The 27,844-nt window shown below is 35.3% G+C and overlaps 2 protein-coding genes and 1 long non-coding RNA gene across 3 annotated transcripts; all 3 read right to left on the bottom strand.

Annotated features, from left to right (window-relative positions):
• Nucleotides 1-2,615: 2,615 nt before the first annotated feature.
• LOC147536876 (uncharacterized) lies at nt 2,616-8,136 on the bottom strand. The gene is made up of 12 exons (XM_086639268.1): nt 7,827-8,136; nt 7,560-7,644; nt 6,442-6,493; nt 6,333-6,353; nt 6,195-6,248; nt 5,509-5,559; nt 4,541-4,603; nt 4,274-4,339; nt 4,125-4,163; nt 3,895-4,017; nt 3,324-3,416; nt 2,616-2,987 (listed from the first exon to the last, which is right to left on the bottom strand). Exons 1-12 carry the CDS (start codon nt 7,927-7,929, stop codon nt 2,745-2,747), a joined length of 993 nt encoding a protein of 330 aa, XP_086495394.1. The 5' UTR covers nt 7,930-8,136; the 3' UTR covers nt 2,616-2,744.
• An 81-nt stretch (nt 8,137-8,217) lies between these two features.
• Nucleotides 8,218-11,479, bottom strand: LOC147536875 (uncharacterized). The gene is made up of 2 exons (XR_015225941.1): nt 10,560-11,479; nt 8,218-8,849 (listed from the first exon to the last, which is right to left on the bottom strand). It is a non-coding gene; the product is annotated as an uncharacterized LOC147536875 (long non-coding RNA).
• Nucleotides 11,480-17,541: 6,062 nt separating this feature from the next.
• On the bottom strand, nt 17,542-22,019 carry NUDT8 (nudix hydrolase homolog 8). The gene is made up of 10 exons (XM_086639267.1): nt 21,927-22,019; nt 21,081-21,779; nt 20,287-20,558; nt 19,882-19,947; nt 19,644-19,781; nt 19,036-19,113; nt 18,898-18,948; nt 18,751-18,785; nt 18,481-18,589; nt 17,542-18,056 (listed from the first exon to the last, which is right to left on the bottom strand). Exons 2-10 carry the CDS (start codon nt 21,217-21,219, stop codon nt 17,850-17,852), a joined length of 1,095 nt encoding a protein of 364 aa, XP_086495393.1. The 5' UTR covers nt 21,220-21,779; nt 21,927-22,019; the 3' UTR covers nt 17,542-17,849.
• Between the last annotated feature and the right edge of the window lie 5,825 nt (nt 22,020-27,844).

The following is a 27,844-nucleotide window of genomic DNA, read 5'->3' as shown; positions in this document are numbered from 1 at the left end:
GGAGTGTTTCGGCGAAGCGTGGCTTGCCTTGTTTGAATACTCGAGTCAGTGTATGCTGAGTGTCATGAAGCATTTGAAATCCGTGGAGGATGACTGTCCCTTGTCCCCCTAGTTTGAGCTTAGAGCTTGAGAAGGTCTAGGGTTAGACTAAGTTTTCGTGGCGTTTGAAGCCCTTAGACTGTTTTGTGCAGACAAAATATGACTTGAATTGAAACATCATTGTATTTGAAATAATGTCGTACTACAAGAGAAATATTCATGTGATACGAGCAGTGTAGTTTTAGTAAGGATCTTATGATATTTAGACTTTTACATGTACTGACGCGAGTAGAACTGAAACAGTGCGGAGCTGGCTTGCAGAGTCGGGCTGACTTTGGGCATAGGGTCTGAAGCAGTGCGGAGCTGGCTTGCAGATCTGGGCAGGAGACGGAATCTGAGTCTGAAGTAGTGCGGAGCTAGCTTGCAGAGCTGGTTGTCTTCAAGTGGGGTAGATGCGGAGTTGTGTTTATCCTTGTTTTGTCTCTTGGAGAGATAAAGTGATGTCGTTGATTTTTGCTTGGTAAAGTTATCGTTGTTTCCTTCTGTTTGTCCCCCAATCGAAGCTTGGTTTGCCTGCATACCCCTTAGTGGGGGGGAGGTCGATGGCTTGGTTTGCCAGACTTCGTGCATAAAACCTCATGATCCCAAGATAAATTAAAATACTAAAATTACTAAAGGTAACCCTTTTTAGTATGTTATACCACTGCAGCAAGTGGAAACATTACATATATACATGGTTCAATTCGGGTCAATATGACATTCACATATCTTTCATAATAAACCCAATGGTACAAATTTCATCAAAAAAAAAACCCAATGGTACAACTAGGATCAACAATACATTCCATTGTTAATACTGATGTTGTATTTGATCTTTTTTTTTTATTTATTTGAATTTGTCAACGGGTTAAAGTGCCCGACACTTACAAAATAATAACTTTAAAATAAAGAATAAAGAACAATTAAATAACTTCAAAAAAACTAACAAGTAACTAATTATGTCGAACTCTAATTACACCTTGTTTGTCTTCTCTCCATATCTTCTTGAGATCCTCTGGCATTTCTGGTGGTAACATTACTGGTATGTCCGTATTTGGTTTCATCTTCGATAGAAAGTCCGCTGCTTGGTTGGTCTCACGAAACACATGTACAATGGAGCACTCCTCTAACCTTTCCCAAAGTGAAATGATCTCATGATAGATGCGTAAGATTCTCCAAGGTGGTCTAATTTCTCTGTTCGACAGAATGGTAACCGTGAGTGACGAGTCAGAGGCAATTTTAACTCGCCTAAAGCCAAACTTGATTGCTAGTTGCAATCCCAACTTTACTCCTTGCATCTCATGCATTAGCACCGATTTGCTCTCTGTTTTTGCTGTTGCTGCGACAATTGTATCTCCTTGCGAATCTCGTAGAACAGCTCCGAATCCCCCTAGTAGCTCATTGAATACCCCATCGGTGTTTATAAGAATCTAGCCAGTGGGTGGGCCGTGCCATTTACAAGTCGTGGGTGCTTTTATAGGTACCGCTACATCTAAATTCCAGCGGTCTAAGATGAGCTGGGCCACCGTTGCTGAACTGGCCTTTTATAGGTATTTGATCCTTTTAATTCTGACTAGGATATATCCCGTGCCCTAGGGCACGGTCACTTATATCAATCAAATGTTACAAAATTTATTTTATATTTTACTGAGAGAGGGAGATTTTTGTTAGTTATTATTTTTGGGTATTATTTTTTTTTGTTTTTTTTTTCTCTTAAATTAGTTATTATTTTATTGAGAGAGAGAGAGAGATTTTAATTTCTTTCTTTAACCCTTGAAATTTATTTTGTTTCTTTTTTTCTTAAATTAGTTATTTTATTTCTAAGAAGGAAAGGATTATTGTTTTTTAAATAGGTAACTTTATTTCTACGAAGGACTATATCTTAATTTTTGAGAAGGGCTTGTAGACAATATCTCTTATTAAATAAGGATGTTTGTCCCAGTCATCGTTTTCCCTTCTGTTTTATATAATAGATGATGATGACAATGACCATTGTGTCCATTCATTGTCATCTTTCTTATTGATGGAAGCATCAAATTCAATTATCCCTGTCTCTCTCTAGAATTCAAATTCCATATAGAATAAATGTCAGAATAAATGTCCAATTTTCACTCTCCCTCTGTGAGCCAAGTTCTTGAGAGGAAACTGGAAATTTTAACAATATATTTCTCTTTAGAATCAAAATTCAAAGGCTACAGCATTCCATAATATTCTACTGCCACGTTTTTCTGGGAAGGAGGAAGAAGAGATTAGAAAAAAAATTGAAAGTCGTCAGAAAATTTGGGCAGAAGGCGACCTTCGCGCGGGAAGATGATGAGGGGGCAAGAGAGATGACGTGGAAGGTCATTTGAGGGTTCGCCGCGGTTCATTATTGTGCTTACACACTAGGCTACCCTTCTCCGAAAGCTCCGCGGGACCACATTGATGAAATGGAGGAGAGAGGGAGAGAAAAGGTGGTGCTTTGAAAAATTTTGAGATTTTAATTTGGTTCCAAGTTAATTTTAACAAAGTTGAAATTATTTAATAATCGACCCATATTTAAAAGGGGGTTAAATGATAGTATTCATTCATGACCCACAATTTCTATTACTGTTACCATTAATTGATGAACAAATGAAGTTCGGTTGATATGGTAAATATTGACAACATTGTTAGAGCAACAGTCACTATTCATGCAGGTCAAATAGTTTCATAATGGCAGTCCAGACTGATGACAATGGCCATTTCTGAAATGTTAATCTTTCATATAATGATTTGGTTGGAGCTTTAGCCTTTAAGTAGGGGGCGACGTATTTTTTCAGATCAGAACGAGATATCTCAAGATGATTTCCAGGTACACTAAGGTACTTAACTTTTCCTGCATCGTCCAAGGCTTTCAACCCGATCCAGTCCTCAATGTAAAGAGTAGTCTGCAGGAAGAACATTGTGGTTTAAAATGCTAAACGTTACAAAAATAAGGTAGAAATGCATCGGGTTTTCAGTCATTTTTTGTTTCTGTAAGGGAAATGGTAAACTCCTATGCTTGCTCAGTTGCATAATTTTTACTTTAAATTGAATAACAAGACATGAATCGTCCACTTCCTTTCTCAGTTTGTACCATTTTGACAGTATTTTCGCAGCACTATAAAGTCAATTTGGACCGTATAGAAAATCAGTGGGTGATGAGGGAGACATGACGTTGCTGTCAAATGAATCCTAGGCCCTAGGGTTCATAGCAATGGGAGGTAACGCGGCGAAACACTTACCTGTTGAGGAGGCAAAACTGGGTCAAACGCACCATCCGGATAATATCCAAACCAGGCAGTTTCTTTTGGTATCAAAATGGTATCATGCTCAAACTGGTGAAATTTTGAAAAATTTAAAAGAAAGCTTGTTAGTGAAAGAAATTCATAATACTAGGTATTTTCACCACAGGTAGACAAAAAGGTTTCTTTGTCAAATAGCTCCAACCCAACACTTATACCCATAGTTTTGTTCAACATAACTTTAGGCCCCAAAACTAACGCTTCCATCTGTGGTTCTCGAGTGTTTTTTCCTTTCTGATTGAACTGTATGTCTCTCTCATTTATCTTCTCTTCCTCTGCTTATCTCATGTCTCTACTGATTGCAGTTCTTATAAATAGAGGAGAGTGAGGGAAGAGAGAAACATGATTTGAAGGGCAAAATTAGAAAGAGAAAAAAAAACATGTCACGGTCTACTGACAGAATCGTCACTTTTGAGGATCAAAGGATATATTGATCAAAACTAGGGGCTGTCTGTTGGGTTGGGTAAAACTGAGGACCGCTAGTCGACCCAAAAAGAAGTTTTGAACTTACCATGATCAAGACCAAATTTTCTAACCCACTGAACCTTTCCTTGTAAGTTGAGTTCCTCTCACCAGGAAGTTCGTTGTTAAGCTTAGGGAGAAACTTGCATCCTTTTAAGTAGTCAGGGACATCCTAGTAAGAAACAGTTGATTATCACGAGCTACGAAATAGAGATACCGGTACCACCTCTCAGAACTTATTTTAGTCAACAAAAATGTCTTAAGGCATATTTTACTCACAGTTGGAATTTTAACATAACCACTGGGTGCCAAATGATCCTACAAACCAAATTGTTCAAGAATCAGGACAGTAAAGAAAGATAGTAACAAGTAGAAAACAGCTTCTTGTAAACAAACAAAGAACAGAAGAAAGGGAATTCAGAGAAAACCTGGACAAAGGGAGAGTAAACCTCAAATTTTATTAAGTTGGCTACAAGAATGCAGATGATACTGGACTGCAAAAAAAAATGCAATATCAGTAACGAGACAAATAATCAGGGGAATTTATAGGTTGTGTTTTTTTAGGGATTTTACTCGCAAAATTTATTAGATAAATATAGTTGATGATTTAGTTTATGAAGTAGCATTGTTAATCCAGAACTGGGTACATAGTTGTTTCCCGATTGAAATGGCAAAGAAGCCAAGAGAACACTTACTCCACATTTTGGTACGGAAGCAGTACCAGCATGAGGACCTCCAATTGAGATGTAATTCTTAACCTGTAGATGAATAAATGGAAAAGTCAAGAAAGTAATCCGGTTAATAGAATAACATGCACTATCAAATAACATAATGGAATGCATAGAAGCGATTAAGAAAATGAGCCCAATTCTTCAAGTAGCATCTAAGTGACTCGACCACCGGTTCCACACAGTTTCTGATGCCCCAGAAAAACAGAGGTCACCGTTAGAGAATCGTTTTTCTAGGTCTAATCGGAAAAACAATTCCGGAAGAATGGCCCAAGAAGGTCACATGTAAGTCATGGAAAAATTAATACTTCTAAAGCATGAACTTCAAATAATTTATATATTGAAGATGCCAAATAGTAGCGAGTTCGTTGACATGATGTTGCCCATGTATATGTTGCACAAACAGAAAGGACAGGCTGCTTAAATTCAATTCTTTTCACTAGAAATATATTTTACCAAAATGTTCATTTACTAACTCCAGAGAGGCCACAAGAACCTTGGGCCTAATACTACGATTTTAAATCTATAAGGCATAAGTTAATTCATTTGATTCGAATTACACCCATAGATGAGAACCATTTCCTTTAAGTAGATGACTGGTGAGAGCTGGCACAAGTTGAAGAAGCAAAGCTAAAGTAGTTTACGCAAATTGCTTGGGGTTGTTCTAGATAAATGACTTTTGCGGTGGAAGAAATTCCATTTATCATTACTTCAATAGGATCTTGTAAGGTTTCTATCAATAAATTAACATGCCACCATACTATGATTGCAGATTAAATGCAAGGGAGAACCTTTTTTCACAGAATATCACTCTAAACCTCAACGACAATGAATATAAATTATCATTCAAAAAGAAGAATAACTCTAATATGCAAAAGTAATTATGGAGTTTACAGATTGCAACGAGGATACAGTATATGAAAAGAAGTTCTTACTGGTGGTCCGTCGTCACAAAATTCAATGACAGCACGACCTATTACATTACCCTGTCAAACAGTAAAGTAGTTTAAGATACTAATACATGAATCCAGTGGAAGTAGGGTGAAGTTGGAAGGAATAGAACTGATCAACAAAATAAACTACTAGCAGGTGACGCTTTCTTTTATACATTCTACACATGTGTAGAAACTCTAGGTTCCGCTATGTCCTATCTGAGAAATAATTTACCCCGAAAAAAATAAAATAAAAATTAGGCTAGTTATCTAGTTGAAATAGACTTTTGGAGATCAAGAAAATACTAACTTACCAACTACTAAGGTCTTTCAGCTTGCTGAACAGTAAGATTGACGTCAACAAAATTAGAAAAATAAAGCAGAACGAGAAGCACCCTAGCCGTCCAATAAATACCTCCAACAGATGATTAATAAACTAGAGTAGCTCAATTGTTCAGTATAGCTAACTAACACATGGTATTGACGATTCCATGTACCCGCCCAAGAACAGCTGATTAGATCCTCTAAAAAGTGACAAGACGGAAACTAGCCAGGATCCCCGTTAGAAGGAAATGATTAGATGATTTTAAGATGTATGAACTTTGGATAAAAAAAAAATATGCAAGCTCATAAACAAACAAGTTATGCATTATAAATACGATATTTAGAAACATTTAATCATCAATCACCTGTGAGAGTCCAACTATGTTGTAACCATCAGCAAGGTCTTTCATTTCCTTCACCTGTAAGTCGAATAATGGACTAGCAATGAGAATGGGTTACATTTCGCTGGTAGGTTTAGCAAATTAGTCAAACAGCTTTACCACCTTATCACAAACAAGTTGGGCCTGCGAGAATGGACAGTTTATGTAAGAAAAAATGAAAAAAATAAATAAATAACATCAATGAGAAGGAATCAGATAATGCAAATATTACCTGTTCCATTAGAGGCATAAACCAGGAGTCAACTGTTCCGTCTCCAATTTCTCTACATGGACGACGAGAGGAAGTAAGCCGCCACAATTCACATAAACATAGTGTTTTTCTTTCAAAATACCTTAATGTGTACTTGGAAAAGTTATCCAAATATATTTTAATAAGTAACAGCATAACATGGTCCTCAAAACATATAACTAAAAATCATAAAATGAGCCTTCTTTATTTATTGGCTTTGAGAGACATACAAAACCAAGAACGATGCATCCCTTACAAAACAACGTCAGTTGCAATATTGGGAAGATATGCTGGTAAGCAGAAACCAGCAGATAAAGTGAATTAATTGAAGGACAACTTATCGTAGTATGTGTTAGATAACTTCTCAACCTCCACAATGGCCACTTCGACGTTAAATGTTTATAGTCTCAAAAGTGTTATCCAATCCTGACCATATGATGCACTTCCATGTTCTATACTTCTATTGCAACAAAAATGTTTGTATGTAAAACTAGGAAGTTTTTTATTTTGAATTGTTCAGCGTGCTTCATAAATTGAAACGTGAATTTGAAGTTTTTTTCATAACTAGAAGTTGATCGTTTGCAACTTACAGAAACGGAATAAAAAACTACAAAATGGTTTTTCACTTCTTCTGTTACTTAAGGTCCCTATACAATGTAAGCATCCTTTGTAGAACAATTGCACCACTTACCCAAGCAAAGGGATGTTTTCGTTTTTGTTTTTCTAGGTTTCTCAAGAGGTTAACCACATAAATTGAACCATTAATTTGCACACTCAAATTCTTTTTCTCGTCAAGTCAGAGTCTACCCCAAGTCTTACTTGGACAAGAAAGAAGAAATGATACTTATCGCGTAGTAACTAGCCCGGAAAGAAAATTAGATCGGTCGGCTTCCTATTATGGTTAGTAACAGAAAAAGACAATTTACACAGAATTATATTAAAAATTGATGGACTAACAACTAAACTTCTATCCCTGTTCGACTGCATCCAACTAAAAACCCTAATTCTAAAATTTCAACTGGACTAACAAGATCACAAGTCACAACAACTGCAGTCATACTTGTTAATATAGAGTATATGATAGTTATATAAGAGCTTACAAGCAATGGCCTTCAGATCCCGACCAACCACTCAAACGCTCGACAAATTGTGAAATTCCTCTGTTAGAACAGTTATCACCAATCCCTATTACAAGATACACATACAAAACTTCAGATGTGACTAAAAACAAACATCCCTAGTTGAAATTATGACCTAATTTCATAATTTAAAATGCTATGAGAAGAAAAAATTATAACTTTTTTCATTTTACAATCAGTGATTTATCAATTTATAAACTTTTTTTATAAATTGAAATGTGTACTTACCATGTAGTACAATGAAGGGAAGGGAAGATGAAAAGGGGATTAGAAATGTTAAGATGATGATGAGGAGGAGGTGGAAAATGTTTGGTAGTTGCAGAGAAGCCATTTAATTAGGAGGGATTGTGATCGTAGTAGTAGCTAGATTCTTGATCTTGGAGGACTTTTTTAAGTTTGAAGTTCTCCTACAAGTTTGGTGCTCTCTCCCACTCCCCACTTTCTCTCTCTCTCTCTCTCTAGAACACGCGATTGGTGAGGGGATCGAGAGGTTTGTTCTATCTACCTTCTATTTGTAGCGGTAAGAGAAAATATGGGTGGGAATTGGGCGAGCACTGATGTGACCTCTGTGCTATAAGCAGGCCACGTATAAGTCTGTTTTTTTTTTAAAAGGGTAATCGTATTATTATTTATAAAGCAAACACGATTACAACACTTGAAAGAGAGAGTACAGACATGAAAAAACAAACATAATATTCATAGTTGAAACAGTGTTCTTCGTTCTGTGTCTTCGACAGTTGACGTCTTTCTCCGCAATAGGAAGTGGAAAAGAGAAGTACTCCGAAGACGATCATACAGGACCATAACCAACGACGCGCAACCATCTCCCAAATAAAAAGCCAAATAAGAAACCCTTCGAACCATGACCACCACTTCAGAACCAGATTTAGCTCAAACCACACCCTGAGAACCAAATGGAGAAAGGAATTCATAGCTTCAAAAAAGCCATGCAATTTCTTGAAGGCGGAATCAAAAGATTCCAAGATTACCCCCCAGTATTCTCTCGATAGAGAAGTCATGTTCCACCTCAATCCGAATAGATCGCGATCGAACACCTGGTAAATAGGGTCACTTACAAAGTACGAGTCGAAAGACTCAACAAGGCAAGCAAAATCATGCAGACAAGCTGCAAAGGGTGACAGGTGAAGTAGAGAGCCATAACTGGTAAGAAATATGGTCATAAGCGAGGCCACCGTTGTAGTGCTAACCAAGATAGGAGGAGTCCTGAACCATAACAAATACGGAGATAAACTGTAACACCCCAAATCCAGATTTCCACGTCGGCCGCCATGAAAACCTAAACTTAAAGCATTTATTCGCAGAACAGTAAACATATACGATATACTCATCAAGGAGAAAATAGTATCGAACATGAAGCTCAAAAAGCAACAATAAATCAACTACTGAAACTTTACCAAGTTTCTCAAAACTCAAAGGATTCTCTAAATCATCGACACAAATGTCGGACAAGATAAAACATAAATAACACCAAGTGTTTAGGAGATACAACTCCAAATAACTACCTAAAGAAAGAAAGAAAAATCACTAAAGAAACTCCTCCAAGACTAACTATGACTCAAGCAGGTGGCACTTCCCGATTTCCTTGTCCTGAAAAATAAAAGGTTGGGTCAGACCCCAACAAGTAGATTTCGAAACCTCTAAAGCCTCAATAGACAGTTTCAAGAGCTACCAAAACCACTTATCATGAGAAGATGTCCAAGTATAGTATCCGAGTTGTGACCATTAGAAATAAAATGTATCACATATGTAACAAACAACAAAAAGCGACATGACGAGTTGGTGTCCACCTTATGTAAGAGTGTGGCCCACAAGGTCATCCATTGTGTTAGCGCCGACCCCATACGCTCCATACCTATATCACATCTGGTAGAGAGGTCGAACCAACCACAATACTCTTACAACCCTTCACCAACTCCATCACGTCACACATGCATAATATCACACCATTTGTAATAAACAACCAAAAGCAATATGACAAGTTGGTATCCACGTTGTATGAGAGTGTGGTCCACAAGGTCATCCATTGTGTTAGCGCCGACCCCATACGCTCCATACCAATATCACATCCGGTAGAGAGGGTCGAACCAACCACAAAACTCTCACAACTCTCCACCAACACCATCACATCACACACATATAATAGCATCACACCACAACATACATAAATCAAAATCATATTCGATAGCATATTACGACATACGAGTTCCATATTTGTAATTTTGCAAGTAATGAATCAATGATGATAATAGCCTAAAATTCTCATATCATGTTGAGTTCTAGGGCATGTTCATGTATCTATATAAAGAGCATTGTCCAATAGTGAGAGACGTATAATTATAAGAGCTATATACCAAAATCATGGCAAATAGAGAGGTTTAGCCCTAAATATCATTGTAATACATGAATCTAGCATGGAAATGTAAATGAAGGTTGTATGGTTCATCAAGTATGTCATTATAGCAAATATCCTCAAAATCTAACACATAGATGAGATTCAAAGTGACCAAAAAAATGAGTTTGTACAAATATAGATCTACTACTTCTAGCATATATATTTATGTCAAGAACCCTAATCTATGTTCAAGTAATACTAAAATCTAGGGTTTGTGGTGTTATCTAATTTGTCTAGATTTTCTATAAAAATGGCTATTCAAGCCCTAGAGGAGTAGAAATCTACCTTAGATCCAAAGCAAACCAAGCCCCACACCAAGAAAAACAAAGAAAACAATCACCAAGCTCCAATCCTTTCTTCCTTCTTTTTGGCTCTTTCTCTCTCTAGCACCTTCACTATCCCACCATCACTTTCCCACCACCTTTAACTCACCCCGTGCTGCCTAGTGAGGAGGGGAAAGTAAGTGGGGGAAATAGGGTTTAGGAAAAAGGGATAAAAAGGCTTGGTGCTAAAGGCACCCCAAAAAATGATAGGGACACTACATAAACCCTTAAAGGTTGAAGCGTCAGAAAAAGATGATAGTCCAAAACAAGTTCCCGAATTAAACCATGACCATTTACCCGGGTCAAAAGGCTTACCAAGCAAATGAAGAACCCACCCCCTTTGTATAATTCTTGGGTCAAAAGACTGGCCCAAATAGTGATACACATAAGCCCAACTATAAAAGATGATCTTGGGCCACCCAACTATCATAAAGCCCACTAAACAGTACAACTCATCAACTGAACTGAAAGGTACACCTGTGTCACACATGTAACCCCCTAGGTTAGAATTAGCATGGCAAGTGACACGTGCACTATCTTCTTCCACCAAGCTGCTGATGATTCCGACGTCGGAGGTGTCCGAGGAGAGCTCGGCCACCATCAAGTCGTGGTAGTGAAAATCAAACAGATAAAAGAAGTATGGTTGTTCCATTAGTGGATAATAAACTTCCAACAAAGAAAAACAAAAACCTAAAAGACTACTCACTGATCTTTCTAAAGGTTACAATCAACTATAATAAGCAAACTAATCCATATGGAAGCATAGAGTCCAGATCAAAGAAAAACACTAAACAACAAAGAACAACTCTCAACAAAAACAACAAAGAACAAACAAAACCCTAGTACATGAAACTGAAACTAACCAAAACCTAATTCATATTGTAAGAAAACTAGTCCCAGCATATTGGATTCAGGGTACCCTTATCTCCGACTGTTTCCAGCCAAGACCCATTCCTGATGCTTGAAATGATTTAGATGAGAAAGGGTTGAAGTTAAAGAGAAGTAGAGAGAGAAACTAAGAAAACCTGGTACTGTTTGAGCAAGTAACAAGGAGATCCTACTATGCTAACTCTGACTAGCGATTGTTGAAGAAGATGGTTAGATCTGGTTGAAAATGAAAGCTTTGTTGAAGAAGATGGTTAGATCTACTTATAAGTCTGTTTAGTCAATAAAATATTGAACCAAATACTTTATTTAGATTTTTCAGTGTTCTCTTCTATTTTCTTCTCAAATTTAGAAAATAATCACTAAAAGTTCTTCTCGATCAACTTTAACGGCAAACTTTTTTTTTCTGATGAGGTATATGACATTCTTTAATCCAATATTTGATTTTTAAATTTGTCGTATACAATAGTAAATTCATCAATGGGTGTCTATTAAAGAAGTCGACTGTTTATAGATTTTTGGAAAATGTCTTTAGGTGTTAATAATGTCGTCCGCTTATAACGCAAAAACTAAATAGCTTTTAACAACTTTCGTAGTAATATCATTGATTTGGGTTGGCTCGGGGCTCTCTTAGAGGGACTATGAATATGTGATAGTCGCGCAAACTAACTCGCCAGCAAACAAACTTCCAGCAAGGCCTTATTGTGTGTTTTTTTGTTAATCAACTGTAGAGCAACTCCAACCTCAGTCGAATTTGCTACCTCAGACAACTGTTCCAACATGGGTTGGAGGGGCAGGGGGCGGTCACATGACCGTTGGGAGCCAACGGTCATGTGACCATTCTATCTTGGTTGTTGGATCACATCAATAATTAAAATACATCATACCGATGTGTCAGCCTCCGAATAATTTCCCAACATTAGAAAAAAATATTATTCGAAAATTGTTCAAACAGGTGTTTAGCACATACACAAGATAACACAAATTTTTTTCACACTCACAAAAAAACTCACACACGCGTTTTCTCCATGCACAAATTTTATGCCTCAAGAGAATCTAGGGTTGCAGGTGAATTTTTTAGGTTCAGCTAAAGCTGAAAATTTTGGACGAAAAGTGGTTTTTTAGGCCTAAATCACGCTGGGGTAACTCTTAGTAGCTGATATTTTCTTTTCATATACTATCGTGATAAAATCATTTCGTCCACATGTTCCTCTTTCTTCATCAAAGATGGAGTCGCCAAGATCGGTTAGTCGATAATCGTCGATGGCCCCATCACCAATTGTTATTCTAAAGAAGAGTAAAGAGGATAAAAAAAAGACATAACAAACCAATTGTTTATATTAAACAAAAAAATACAAAGTTTATCAATCGGTTATCTTTAAAGGGTGAAAATGGAAATAACACTAGGGTTAGACCCAAAGAATTTGGAGGTCTGAAGAGAGTTTACAGAATGTGGCCCAAATGTGTTTCACCATAAAAAAAATCGTATATTGGAATTTCTATGATTTTCTTACACCTAATGTCGAGTTGTAAGGGTGGGAAACTGATCGGACGGGTAGTCCATGGTCACTTACTCTTCCGGTCCGGACGAACGGACAAATTCTTAGTTTGTCCATTCAGACATTCAGATTTGACGAAATAATTGATTGAATTCATAACCCTCCTCAGTAGTGCTTTTCTAATATTTTCAATTGTTGTAAATTTTGTATTATATTAATATTTTACTTTTGACTATTGTATAATAATGTAACATATAAACTTTACATGTTTTCTATCGGTATCTTATGTTTATTTTTATGTTCGTTAAAGTATGAAATCTAGAAGTACGTTATTGATTGATGATGAAGATATTTGTCTGGTAGACAGTGGAACCACGAATTCTATCTTTCGAAGTAAAGTAATTATTAACTATGAAATTGTTTAAGGCTAATGCGATTGCTATAGCTGGTTTATCTAGTCTCATTGACAGCTCTGGTAGAGCAATTATAATATTACCAATTGGCACGAAGTTAACCATTGACGATGTATTGTATTCAAACAGATCCTTGAAGAATCTGTTAAGTTTTAAATACATACGTCAAAATGATTATCACCTTGAGACTAGAGATGAAAATAACGAATAATATTTGTATATTACTTCAACTGTTTTGGGCCAGAAGCATAATATCGAGAGATTAACAACTCTCTCCTCAGGATTGTATATTATAAGGATAAAAACGGTTGAATGTCATAAACTAGAGGTTTTATGATCAAAATGCAACGACACTTTGGCATGACCGTTTGGGACACCCATGATCTACCATGATGAGTAGAATAATTCAAAATTCTCAGAGACAACCACTACAGAATCAAAAGATTCTAATAAGTAAGGGTTTTGCTTGTATACCTTGCTCATTGGGTAAATTAATTGTAAGACCGTCTCACACAAAAATTCATATCGAATCTTCTAAATTTCTGGAAATGATTCAAGGAGATATATGTGGTCCTATACTCCTATTCACCCATCATGTGGGCAGTTTCGGTATTTTATGATATTGATAAATGCCTCTACAAGATGGTCTCATGTTAATCTTCTATCTACTTGTAATAATGCATTTGTAAGGTTGTTTGTCGAAATTATTAGATTACAAGCTCATTTTCCCGATTCAGTCTATACGCCTTGATGGAGTAGGCGAATTTACATCAAAGGCTTTTGATGCATATTGTATATCAGTTGGTATTGATGTTGAGCATCTTGTAGGTTATGTTCATACACAAAATGCTCTAGGAGAATCATTCATAAAACATATACAACTGATTGCACGACCAATATTGATGAATGCCAAGTTACATGTTTTTGCATCATGTAGCTTATGTTCATACACAAAATGGTCTAGAAGAATCATTACATGCTGCTGCTTTGATTCGCCTATGACCTACAGTGAACGGTTAACATTCTCCTTTGCAATATATTTTGGGTCATAAACCAAAAATAGCATTTGCGTATTTTTGGATGTGTGGTGCACTTTCCGATTACACCTCCTAAACGAACAAAATTCGGACCTCAGTGGCGTCTGGGAATATATGTTAGTTTTGATTCATCATCTATTATCAGGTATCTAGAACCTACGGCAGGTGATACTTTTACCGCAAGATTTGCAGATTGTCATTTTGATGAGACAATTTTCCCGCCATCAGGGGATAAAATTCATCTACAGTGGATAACAAACAAATTGAATTGTGTTGGAGCACACAAAGTTTATCAAATCTTGATCCTTATACAAATCAATCTGAGCTAGAAGTAGAAAGGGTAATACAATTGCAAATAAATTACCAGATGCATTTAATGATGCAGCAAAAGTAACTGAATCATATATACCTACTGCAAATGAATTGATATTCATAAAGTAACAAGTGAAAATGTTATAGCAAATGAATCTTCTAAAACACGTCTGAAGCGTGGACAACCTGTTGGCTCCAAAGATATTGGTCCTAGGAAAAGGATGAATAAATTACAGAGTACTAATACTTTAGAAAAGAGTATTAATGAAAAATCTACACCCACTGAACCAATACACATTAAAAGTGATGAAGCCCTTGACGAGGGTGAAGCCCTTGACGAGGGTGAAGCCCTTGAAGAAGCTACAGAACGGAACAATGAGAAAATCTCTATAAATTATGAATTTTCAAAAGAAGTGTGAGACCGAAATGAAACAATTGTGGACGAGATATTTTGTTTTGCAGTGGTAACCTCAACTCTGAAAGAGAATGATGATTATGAACCACGCTCTATTGAGGAATGTCGACAAAGACCTGTTTGGCCGAAGTGGAAAGACGCAATTCAGGCAAAACTAGATTCGCTCAATAAGCGTAGTGTTTTTGGACCAGTGGTCCTTACACCTAAGGATATAAATCCAATTGGGTTTAAATCTGTTTTTTTAAGAAAACACAATGAAAATAATGAGATCGTTCGCTATAAAGCACGACTTGTGGAACAAAATTTTCTACAAAAACCTGGGATAGATTATGAAGAAACATATTCTCCTGTTATGGATGCAATTACATTTAGATATTTAATCAGTCTGGCAGCTCAATAAGAACTTGATATGCATCTAATAGATGTCGTTATTGCGTATCTATATGGCAATCTAGATAGTTATATTTACATGAAAGTCCCTGAGGGTTCAAATTACCTGAGGGAAAATCACGTGTCATGTATTCATTAAAACTTAATAGAGCTTTATATGGTTTAAAACAATCAGATTGAATGTGGTACAATCGCCTCAATGAATACTTGATCAACGAGGGATATGTAAATGATCCTATATGCCCATGTGTGTTTATTAAGAAATCATATATTGGATTTGCTATAATTGCAATACATGCAAATGATATAAATTTCTTGTGATCTTCTTAAATTACAAAGTCAGCTACCATTATTTATGAAGAAAGTGCGGCTTGCATTGCTCAAATTAAAGAATGATGTATTAATGGTGACATAACAAAACACATTTCACCAAAGTTATTTTTCTCGCACCATCTACAGAAGAATGGTGAAATCGATATTCAGAAGATACAATCATGTGAGAATTTGATGACTTATTTACCAAGTCTTTACCTACTACAACATTCAGAAAACTAGTACAACGCATGGGAATGTGAAGCTTGAGTAGCTTGGTGATGTAAGAGTAAACTGACAAATGAGATGATATTCATCATGGGGAGAATATTGTCATGTGAAGATTTTCACATCACTTATATTGGATTTCTACACGTTGTACTCTTTTTCATTCATCCAGTTTTTGTCCCAGTGAATTTTTCTGGCAAGATTTTAACGAGACAACATTTTGTGTATCCAACACCGCTAAGAATTTTTCTATTAGACTCTGTTTTTCATCAGATTTTCTCTCACTGGATGATAGTCATCCAAGGCCAAGGGGGAGTATTATAATTATATGGCTGCCCATACTAAGTGTGCATATATCCTTTGTTACTATAAGTTCATACATATCCTCACTTGGAGGTGTCAATGAAGATGGGTGATGTGGAAGAGATTAAGAGACTTCTCCATTTACTTAAGGGTCAAGTTAATCAATAGTATAGGACAATAGGCTTATGTGTCTTGTGGATGAGGTTTACGTTCGCGCACAAGAAACAATATATATAGGGGTTGCATCACTTATTTAGTACTTTTTTTTTTTTTTTTGATGAGAGCACTTATTTAGTACTTAGAGTGAATGGTTAGAAAAGGGGCAGTGTGTTCAAATACAACAGTTATATACTAACATATTTTTGATATACATCTTAATATATTACTTTATCATAGACAAATATTGTATTTCAACAAAAAAAAATAGACAAATATTGTATATTACTTAGAGCAACTCCAATGTGGGGCTCGGGCTCCCAATTTTGGGAGCCCCTGGATTTTGGGAGCCCCGGGGCTTTTCACAACTCCAACGTTGGGCTCCCAAGAGGGGCTTCCAAATCTAAAATATGCACATGTGTGGTGTATGTGTGTGAGGGTTGTGTTTTAATTTTCAACTATAAATCATTAATTTCAAATATAAAATTGAAATTTAATATTATGTTAGAGAGATAAGGAATTTTGAAAAGATAAAAAAAAATTAAAAAAAGAAAAAAAATTAGAGAAATGATTGGAAAAACAAATTTAAAACAATTTATATTTTTTGAAAAAAAATTTAGTTTAAAAAAATTAAAAAAAAACTAAATAAGTGGGGTGGATCCCCTTTTTAGGGGATCCACCCCAAATATGGCCGTTGGGAGACCCCCAACGGCCATATTTGGGGCTTGGAGCCCCCCAGCCCGGGCTCCCATTTGGGAGCTCGGGAGCTTGGGGCTCCCAGCCCCATCGGGAGCCCAGCCCCGGGGCTCCCGGGTTGGAGGGATGGGGCTGGGGGCTGGGGCTCCCAAATTCAAATTGGGAGCCCCAGCCCCCAATACGTTGGAGCTGCTCTTAAGACTACCTGTTTCAACCAAAAACTCAAATAAAAACAATAGAATGAACATCTTAACGTACTAAAAAATCTTCAACTGATTTTAAACAAAAATCGAAATGAAAACCAATGAGAATGTTCGATGTAGATTCGTCTGGCGACGACGAGTTTAGAGAGACAATGAGAGACATTAGAGATTATCTCAAATTCTAGAGCTTGTGTTGTAAAGGTTTAGGTGATAGAGAACCGAAGAAGAAGAGATAAAAGGAGAAAATGCTCAACCCCTTTGAAGTCGGCGGACTCAGAGCACAATTTTGGACCGAAATCGGCTTCAGTCAATAGCAACCAAGCCTCCATAACCTAAACAAGGATACATCTACAAGAACTTTGTGTAGCAACATGAACTTGACTAACATTATGGAAAATATATACATAAGGATCTTGAAAAGTACAACATATATACTAGAACAAGGACACCCACAGGGCCATGGACTTTTGAGATAGTAAGCGAAGTCACATATTACAAACTTAAAAGATAAAAGCTACAAAAACAAGAGGGACAATATACACAAGTTGCAGAAGCTTAGGAATTGATAATTAGGTCTCCGAGTTTGGAGGCATGCTGCCTCTGGGGCCAGACGTGAGGCCCCCTTAATATCATCGCTTGCATAATCTTAAGGGTTTCGAATGTGGTTCAGATGCCCAGACAGTTAGAATCATCAGCTTCAACAACATTATAGTACAAGGAGGATGATCTGCCATCGAACTTTGAAATCACATGATGAGCAGATAATCCGCAATAACGTTTACCAAGTCGCGCTATGCAGATGTCTAAGATTTTCTTGAACATGCCATCTTCTTGGATCATGGGTTGCTCCACAAATTCAGTTAGGGGCATCCACTGTGTCTCATAGAAGATATCGCTCAGAAAATTGATAACAATAACACTTTGTTGGAAGAAATATTTAATGGATAAACAAATTGAAGTAGTTTAAGTGTTGTGTTAGATGGTTTATTTGCTAGAAGGCTTACTCTAGACGGTTACTATCGGCGAAGTAGCTTAATCAAGCTACAACTCCTCTTTATGAACAAAAAGGGCATTTTATCTCTTAATTATCAGAAACCCTGAATCTGTTATCACTCATTCGATGCCTCGAAATGGACACGGTATGCCATTCAAAATTTTCCCGAGTCAGTCCATGAAGATTTAATGGTACTATGTATAACGTGATTCATTTCCATGAGGGTTTCTTTCAGTTCTTCTAAAGAGAGAAACCAGAACTGTATAATTACTAGTGATTTGATTTTGCATTAGATGTATTTACCTTGGCATCTTGGATTTCAAGGTCGTCAACTTTAATCTGAGTAGATAAAGGTCTTAACATACAAATGAAAAACAAATCCGACTTTTGAAATGCGACATTATGAGCGTGCCTGAAATTTGATAGAAACAGTGTTCGTTAGAATATGAGCATATGGAAAGGATTCTTCAATTATCGAATGTCAACATTTAAACTATAAAATCTAAACCAGTCTCCTAGAACTTTAAAAGATATAGTCTCCAAGTCTTAGCAAATACAGTTACTTATTATTACCTGAAAGCAATCACCTCAACAAATTCGGTATCAATCTGCATTTTCGAAAATAAAATGCTATTAATATGCATGTTCGATCTTGATTACATGGGTTTGAAAAAATTCTACCATACATTTCTACTTTCTATAAAAGTTTTAGTTTCTTACACCAGTTTCTTCCTTTATTTCTCTTACTGCTCCTGTATATATCTCCTCTGACTGATCAATAAACACACGAAACATTTAAGATAAGAAAAGAAGAGTTTGATGGATCATTCAATCGAGCGCGAAAACCCAACAAATTACCTCAAGAATGAAACCAGTTGGTAGTTTCCAAGTACCAAAATTTACAGGAGAACAGTGCTTCTCCTGCACCACAAGCACCTGCGGAATATCAAATATTAGAGAAGAGTTTCCGTAACTCAAAATGCTAATGCAAGAAAAATAAGTGATTATAATTTATTGACGTAGTATTGAGCTTTGTAATATATACACTTTTTGGGTTTTTGCAGTGTCGGATTTCAGATAATTTTGATAGAAACTCATATTAACTTTGGTGGGTATAGTGTGACACCTCGTATTTACTTCTGGTGTGTAGTTGCTCAGATAAGATCATAAAATGCAACTCTTGGTTAAAGTCTTCGATTTACAAAAAGTTTATCCAAAAGCAACAAAATTGTAAGTACAATAAAGGACCTCATTCTACAATAAAGGACCAATAACTAAGAAATTTATGTGTGAGTGCGCACGCGTGCGACACTTCCCCAGTTTGCTCTTCTCGGCCCACAGTATCCAGGATCTCGTAGTGGTGTCAGATAATTATATCTCCGTAAGTGTCCATGTTGCACAGGCATTGATTTTCTCAGTATTCCAAAATGAAAATATGATTCTAAAATCCAGATATGATAGCATACCTCATTGTTTTCATTTATTACAAATCCCCCAACCCCAACTTGATGTGTAGCATTTGAAGGAAGCATACAAGGTTCTTTTGGTATCCAGTATGTCAACATTAAGTACCCTTCCTCTGCATGATGGTATTTGAAGCCTTCCTGTAAAAGAGTTAGAAACTTATTGAAGTGTTTCTCATCATTAACGATTTCATATCAAATTTGCAGATTTAAATCTAATTAATGAACATTTTAGTTTTACCTTCACCGCTATAGGTATGAGTTCAGACCGTTCGACTGGTAGTTTAAGCCAAACTCCTTTCTTTCCCTAAACAAGAATCAAATACAATAATATATGAGAACCCATAACAGATCAAAATAGTAGAGTTGTATTAACGCAAAATATTGGACTACTATAAAGTTCTTATGATCATTTTCCTCATGTAATATCATGAACAAGTAAAGAGAAAATAGTGAAAGATTTTGATAATTTATTCTTTTTGGTGGGCAAAATCCAGAGTCTTAAATAGATCGAAAAACGAAGATCTTTGAAACGATCTTGTGGTGTTCGATCAGATCGATAGTTCTTACTTCTTAACATGATTATCACGAAGGAATCACAACTAAGGGTTTACACATAAATGAATGGGTGATTGAGATGTTTTACCTTCAATTTCCACTGGGAAAGAGAAGTTTGAAGAGCAGAAGCAAAGGTGTGTATATTGGATGGTAATCTTTCAGGATTAACAATAACCCCTTCATAGTCGTCTTCCGAAGCATCAAGAACACAACTTTCTTTTACAGATGAACTAGAAACAACTCCATTAGTACCAATTATCCAAGATGAACCATTTCCAACTCCAAATTTATCTTGACCTACCCAATCAATTGATTGACTTGATCTTTTTGTTATTGAATATGAAGCTTTAAGAAAATTTCCTGAGTTAGAAAATCAACAAGACAAGATAAAATTAATCCACACAAACCAAAGAATAGATCAAAACAATACAATATTAAAGGAAACCCAATATCAAAATCTTCTAAAATTTTCATAGAACTTTGATTATCAACAACTCTACAACTTTGCTCAAATGGAAATCAGAGAAAATAACATATATACCCACAAAACCATGGAGACTAATAAAAACTAAAAACTCTTTTGCTATATGAGTTTAAAAAACCCAACTTTGCAGTTCAGATTGATCTTGACCCAAGTTCAAAATCTAAACTAAAACCCATTCAAAAGATTGAAGAAACAAAAATGGGTATTCTCAAAATCACACAAAAAACCTCCACAAGACCAACTTGAAACAAGCAAATATAAACCATATTATGTTCTTCAAAAACATTGATTCAAGAGTAAAGAAAAACAAAAACTTCTAGTTTAATTTAAGGCTAAATACCCATAAGAGTTATCAAATAAATAAAGATAATCTTAGATCACTAAAATTAGTTAATTACCTCTATAAAAACAGAACTCCTTTGAGACTTTAACACAAACACTTCTGCTGCTAAAAAATGGTGATAAAGTAGTTCTACCCAAAGGCAATATCATCTCAGACATAGAAATGGATTTTGAATCAAACAATCTCAACTCCATTAGAACTTGTTTTTTTTAAGTAACTAATTAAGAAATCTAATACTAACTCTCTTATCTATAACAGAAAAAAAGGAACTATAAAAATACAATCTCTACCCTACAAAGAGAAAAAATCTAGATTTCCATAACACTTGTCACTCAAAAACAAAATGAGGGAAATTGGGTTCACCGTCAATCAGAGTAAGCTTTTTTTTCTTTTTGTGTTGAAATCAGAGTAAGCTAAACTCGATATTTAAAAGCACTATACATGAACAAAAAAACAAATATGTATAATTTTTCAGTCAGTACAAGTACAACCCCACTTGAAAACAACCCATAAAATATCAAATTTTAAAATATAAAAACTGTAATGTGAAATGGGTTTTTGATATTTATAAAAGAAATTCAAAATGTACTTAAAAACAAGGTGCCTGAAAAATGAGAAACACGAGACAAACATACAAAATAAAATAAGTTTGAGAAATAAGGTAAACGCTAGTGAATAACAAAAACAAAAATTCAGAAACATAAATTTTATGTGATTTATTGTAATTCATAGCAACGTAGATTAGAATTTGGTACTTATATGATGATATGTTTCCTCATTTGGAAACAAAAGCGGTCCCCACCGTAGTCAAATTTTGAAAAAATCTTGTCTTCCAGTGAATTCCACGTCATTATGTCATCTTCTAAGTCATCCTCTAAGTAACTTTAGCATCTCCCTTAGCAGAATTACCAAACACGATAAACCACATAACATTTTCACTCACAATCAGTCTCTTGGTCTTGTTCTTTACCATTTTTAGAATTAAGAAAGCTCCTTAGTATTGAGTATGAAATTCGAATATCATATTTCCTAATTCCTCAATTATAAGTTATATTGAAGAAAAATTTGTTGTGACAAACTCGTGGTCATGCATGTTTCTTTTTTATTTTCGAAAGAGTTAACACAGTAGTTTTAAACCTAACCTAAGAGCCTTATCCAACCGGGTGAACACCTAAACAAATAGGGTTAAATTCGTTTTGGATCCTAATATGTGACCAAATCCAACTGCGGAATACGTATAGATGTCAAAACGGTCCATTGTTTACAAATTAGGAGTCAAAACGAAATTAACCCATACCAATATCATTAAGAAAAAATGAGTGAAAAACCCAAAAATCTAGACCCTAATAAGAAAAAAACCCACTCAAAAATAATAATATCAAAAAAACCCATTTTTAAAACATTTTTCAAAATGTTCATAACATATGTAATTATGTTGTTAACAATACAACATATTTTTTTCATAATTCCATTTTTACCCTTATATGTTGACAACATATATCATTGTGTTGTTATAAAATGTTGACAATATCTATAATATTGTCCCGACTTATTATAAAATGTTGGCGTCATATATAATTATGTTCTTAACAACATATATAATGTATTAGTCAAAATATTATTTGTTTGTTAACGGATTTGTTAAATACAAAGGATAATATGCATAACATTTTAATTTTTGTAAAGGACAAATAAAAGAATGCTTTAGTCTTTATATTTATGTCGAAAGCAAAACAAAAAATGCGGAAACCATTTATTTTTTCACAAGACAAATCGGAAAATGTTGTAGCCAAAATGTTTTTGTTAGTTTGTCTATGTAAAATGCAAAAGAAAAAAATGCGAAATATTTTGGCAAAAAAATGTCTAAGCAAAAACAAATTTGCAAAAATATAGAAACTGTTGAGACAAACTAAAATTTGTTCAGAAATTTACAAAATTGTCGAGAGCAAACCAAAAATTGTTTAGAAATGTTCAGAAATGTTCAAAATTGTTTTTGACGTTGGTTTGGACGGAAAATTTCATTTTGGAGGGTAAAATTGTATTTTTACCTACTGGGTTTTTTCCTCATTATTATTTAGTATTGGGCCTGATTCTCTTTAACTTCCCCATTTTGGGCCTTATAATTACCGGCCCTATCATTAAATACTAGTGGTAGGTTTATTAAGTACAGGAAAAATAAAATAAACGGAAATCGAGATGTCTCAGGTGGAAAGAGAGAAAAGATCTCAAAACTGATATGGTGTCCTCAACATAAAAAAAAACTGATATGGTGTCCGAGTGTGTGAACAATGTAAAAGAGGAGATAAGAAAATAAGAAGAGGTTAGTTTTAGGAGAAAATGGGTGGACCTAGAGAAAAGCACGTGATGCTCGTTATATTTGGAGTTGATGTTTCTTTGTCTCTTATTTTCTAAATTACCCTTGGAAGTTCTTACAAATTTTTCTTAGCTCCTGGTCAATTCATCATTTGATTAAACCACCCAAAAGTCTATCAAATTGATTTTTAATATCTTAGGGCGGGGTATAAACGGTTGTCACGACCCAAAACAAACAAAACGATCATTTGGGCCCCCAATGTGATTTAGGGGGTAGTTTAGTAGTTAAGTGTTTAAATTCTGTGCAAGAAGTCACATGTTCAAATCTTCCATTAAACGTCAACATTTGGCCTATAGTGTTTGTATAAACTCTAAAATTCTATACGCCCCAGGTTCAATTCATATAAGAGATGGATTCCATGATGTATTGAACGGTTATTGTGTTTATCACATTTTTGATGTATCAATGTCGTAATGACTATCGTAGATCATAGTCAATTTCCAAAAAGAAAAAAATTCCTCCATTCAACACTATAAGTAATTTTACTTTTTCTAACATCAGTTATGTAGGGTCTCAATAGTTTTTAGCTCCGCTTGAGGCCTTCTAGGTGTTTGGGTCGGTCCTTGATATAAATCGTAGTTGGTGGGCACAATGAGTTCTATAATCTCAACCGTTCGGGAACTTTAATCTTAGACATTGAAAATCAGTTTGGGAGACCTAACCCCAACATTTGGAGATAAATTTGTGAGATGTGATCTCAACTCTTTCAGATTAATTTGGGAAGTATAATCTTAACCAGTGAAAATATGAGTACATTCTTAAAAAAGATACCGCCTCCCTTTTCTATACTTCGTATTTGAATATGTAAGACTTGCTAGATAGTTTAGTTTTTTTTGTTGAAGGAGGAAAAAGGAGCTAAAAAATGCTCGGCAGAACATTAACATCATTCCAGATTCGTCTTTGATTGTGCTTTCTACTCCATCTGGCTAATGTGTCTGCCTTTTTGTTGTTGTATCTCAGTGTATAAGAGAAGATAGTGTTGGCGAAGAAATCCTTGAGTTTCATTATATCTTTTATTTGCTTCATAGTTTGCCATTGCACGGAATTGTTGGGATTCTGAATGTGAGTAATCACGTTCATGTTGTCGCTTTCAATATGTAAATGTTGGATGTTAAGCTCTCTTGCCCATAACATCACTCTATGTATTGCTAAGCATTCACACTCTTCTATGTTATTGACCTCTTACCTTATTCACTGCTTTCATAGTTTTTGTGGTGTTGCTTTGATTCTCATGCTATCATTCATCGAGGGATGAGCTTGGTTTGAGAAACATTTTTCACATCGTGCTTTCCATATGAACGATAGAATCTTAGCATTCAAATTAGTATAATCTTCGTCTAGATCTTTCCATGTCCGAATCCAATTTTTAACATTATTAATATTAATAGTATCAGTGGCGGATATTAAAGTGAAACCAGATATTACGAACATAAGGACAATGAAGCAATGCATAGTTTAAGTGGTCTATTTCCGGCCGGTTCTTCAACAGACCGGAACTCCGGCGAAGGGAAATCCCTTCGCCGGAGTTTCTAGAGAGAGAGAGAGAGTGAATTTTTTTTTTTTTTTTTATGGTCGCCGACCGGAAAATTACCTAATCAGAGAAGATAGAGGTGAGGTGGAGAGAGAGTGAGCTGAGGTGGAGAAGTATTTTGCTTTCCCCCTAAATAAAATTGTCAAACAAAATTGACCAATTTTTGACCAAGTCTTCACACCCCGGAAACTATTTAGCTTTCCCCAAAGCGCTGGCCTTGAATTATTACCAATAAATTTATCTATTTTCTCTTTAACTGGTAGGCTATTGGTGCAACATTTCCATAGAAATAGTTTGATTCTAGGAGTTGAATTTATATGTCATATGAAGTTTCAATTCACTCTGTCTGTAATAATTTGATGATAGATAGTTTAGTTGGTTGGATGTACTTTTAAAAATCGGGTTGCTCTATGCAATTTATGACATAATTAAAGTTAAAATAATTTTGATTGTCTTTTGAGCCTCTTGATGCAGTAGTTAGATGGTCCACCTCAATATTGTTGTGCTTTATGTGTTTACCGATCCTCGTGTTGTATCTACATCATGTATCAATATATGTGAAAACCTGCTACGGTTTCGTGATCATAAAAATTCATAGTTAATAGTTAATACCTTACAACAAAAATAAATGTGCTTCTACGGACAAAAAAACTCTGTAGGGCATGGATAGGCAGATCTATTATTATTACTTTTTGTTGAAAATGCAAAGGAATGCAAATCTATTACTTGCATGCAGAATTATGGACACCCCAAAATTCATGCATACCATACTTGAAAGATTACTTAAAGAGTTTAAGATTAAAGACTTGGGGTTTTATGATATTTCTCACGTATTGAAGTAATCAAATCCAAATTGAGGATATTTGTTCTTACAAAAATAATGTCTGGAATCTCCTAAGGGAGACATGTATTTTGAGATGTACACTTGTTGAGCAAAACCACAAAATTAGAAATTGTATATAGTGAGACACTCATGTGAACAAATACGTAATATTTTTCAGGGTCGGGTCATTGGAGTGAGGGGCTTGCGTCCACACATGCCCCCACCACGAATGGCCTACTTTTTCTTTTAGTTTTGATCTTCTATTTTCTACTTTAAAAGAATGTAGTTGTTACAAAAAAAAAATAGATATTTGAGTGGTAGTGATATAATTAGAGTCGTGATGAAATCCAAGTAACCAAGAAAAACAATGAAAATGCAAACAATTAAACAGAACACAAAGAGATTTATGCAGTTCGGTTTGTTAGACTTAGTCCATGGCGAACAATGACGCGACGATGTCCACTATGATATATAAGAATTACAAGTTACACAAAGGCATTCGTTAGAATGACAATATATTTCTAAGGTTTCATTTTATTTAGCCCACTGAAAATTCAAATCCCACCGCCTCTCTTTCTCATTCCCGAAATATACGTGAATACCCTTTACATTGACAAATGTTCTAACACAAGCTCTGCCTCGCAGACCATTGGTAGAAATCAACTATGCTCTAAAGGTAAACCTTGCTAAACGTGTCCAAAATTTTGTATTGGGGTATGCGGCTCTGAAGGGCCCTTAAGTGGTTTAGCAGGTTACGAACTGGCTTAAATATCCACTCATATTAAAAATAATTTCAACCGTTCGTATAATATTTGGATTATGAATTAGTGGTGCAAGGTCCGATTCACACTTTTGTCATTATTTTTTTTCTTATATTTGAATCCGATCTCTCTATGCATAATAGGCTGACATTATGAGTCTGTACAATTTATAATTTTGTTGTAATTGTATAATAACTCAGTTTTTTCTTTTTTCGTTGAAAGGTATAATAACTCAGTTTTTTTTTTCATGAAGGATATAATAACTCAGTTAATATAATATGTATAGCATATAAGACATGGAGGATCCATAAATCCCATCTCTTCTTTCTTTCTCTTTCTTCTTTTATTAGAACCCAATCCATCGATGCATATTAGGTTGATGATTTAATTTGAGTCTCTATATAAATAGTTTATTTTAATAGTATAATAACTCAATTAATATAATATATGTATAACACATAAGACACGAAGGACGCGTAAATCCCGTCTCTTCTTTCTTGTTCTCTCTATCTCAAGAAAGTACTTCTGCAGATAGAAATATTTTGGTGAAGCCGTTGCAAGAAACTAAGGAAGTATGAGTCTGAAGCCCAAGAAGTAAAGAAGTTGAAATCATCTCATCAAGATAATGAGTTATTAAAAGAAAAATTATTAGAAGAAAATGATCGAAGTGAGCATGCGGAATTTGGGTTACTTAACGAACAAGAGACTCAATTTGATGTGAGAAAGTTGGAGGATGACATAATGCATGGAAGTCATTAACCAATGATATTTATGGTGTTTTGACGCAACGAAAAACTCTGAAAACTATAAAGACTATAGAACCAAAACTAAGAAAATTTAAACTAAAATACTGAACTTTATTGATAATATTGAATGAACAAAACAACTCCTAAATCCTCCTTTATATAGACTTAGGTTTTCCTTAACCTAATCAAACTCAAATAACAACTTCTAAGAAAATAAAACACTGAATTCCAAAAATAAGAAAATACTTAAACTAAAAACACTTACTAACAATGGTAAAAAACTACTAAAAGTCCGTCTTCGAGAACCTAAACGATGGAATTTGACCCTCAAAGTAGGCCGGTTGTGGCGAGGCGACAACGAATGAGCGGAAGGCTATTTCGCACCATCCCTCAAGATTCGTCCAATTCAGACACCCGTAGCTTCGGTTTTGCCCGTTTTAGTCTGTCACCTTTATACTTGGCCACATCAATTTCTTCCATGTATTTTCGGCCAAGTTTTATGTCCAAGTGACACACATATTAAGTTCGCAGGCTTGTAGAAAGAGGTGATTGAAAATATTACGGTAGTTGGTAAAGTAAGCGCA

This window comes from Eschscholzia californica, unplaced genomic scaffold (assembly GCF_041429995.1).
Source record: "Eschscholzia californica isolate CP2 unplaced genomic scaffold, dmEscCali1.0.p SCAF_5, whole genome shotgun sequence".
NCBI classification, from domain to species: Eukaryota; Viridiplantae; Streptophyta; class Magnoliopsida; order Ranunculales; family Papaveraceae; genus Eschscholzia; species Eschscholzia californica.
This window is presented reverse-complemented; position numbering and strand designations above follow the sequence as displayed.

What these genes read in the sequence shown, in the direction of transcription:
- LOC147536876 (XM_086639268.1), bottom strand. Translation starts at nt 7,929, where the DNA reads ATGGCTTCTCTGCAACTACCAAACATTTTCCACCTCCTCCTCATCATC. An exon ending in CTTCCGTACCAAAATGTGGA is followed by an intron (nt 4,340 to 4,540) that starts GTAAGTGTTCTC and finishes TTTTTTTTGCAG; the next exon opens with TCCAGTATCATCTGCATTCT. An exon ending in CAGTTTTGCCTCCTCAACAG is followed by an intron (nt 2,988 to 3,323) that starts GTAAGTGTTTCG and finishes TTCTTCCTGCAG; the next exon opens with ACTACTCTTTACATTGAGGA.
- NUDT8 (XM_086639267.1), bottom strand. Translation starts at nt 21,219, where the DNA reads ATGGAGTTGAGATTGTTTGATTCAAAATCCATTTCTATGTCTGAGATG. An exon ending in GGAGTTCTGTTTTTATAGAG is followed by an intron (nt 20,559 to 21,080) that starts GTAATTAACTAA and finishes TTTCTAACTCAG; the next exon opens with GAAATTTTCTTAAAGCTTCA. An exon ending in CAACTGGTTTCATTCTTGAG is followed by an intron (nt 18,949 to 19,035) that starts GTAATTTGTTGG and finishes TTTATTGATCAG; the next exon opens with TCAGAGGAGATATATACAGG.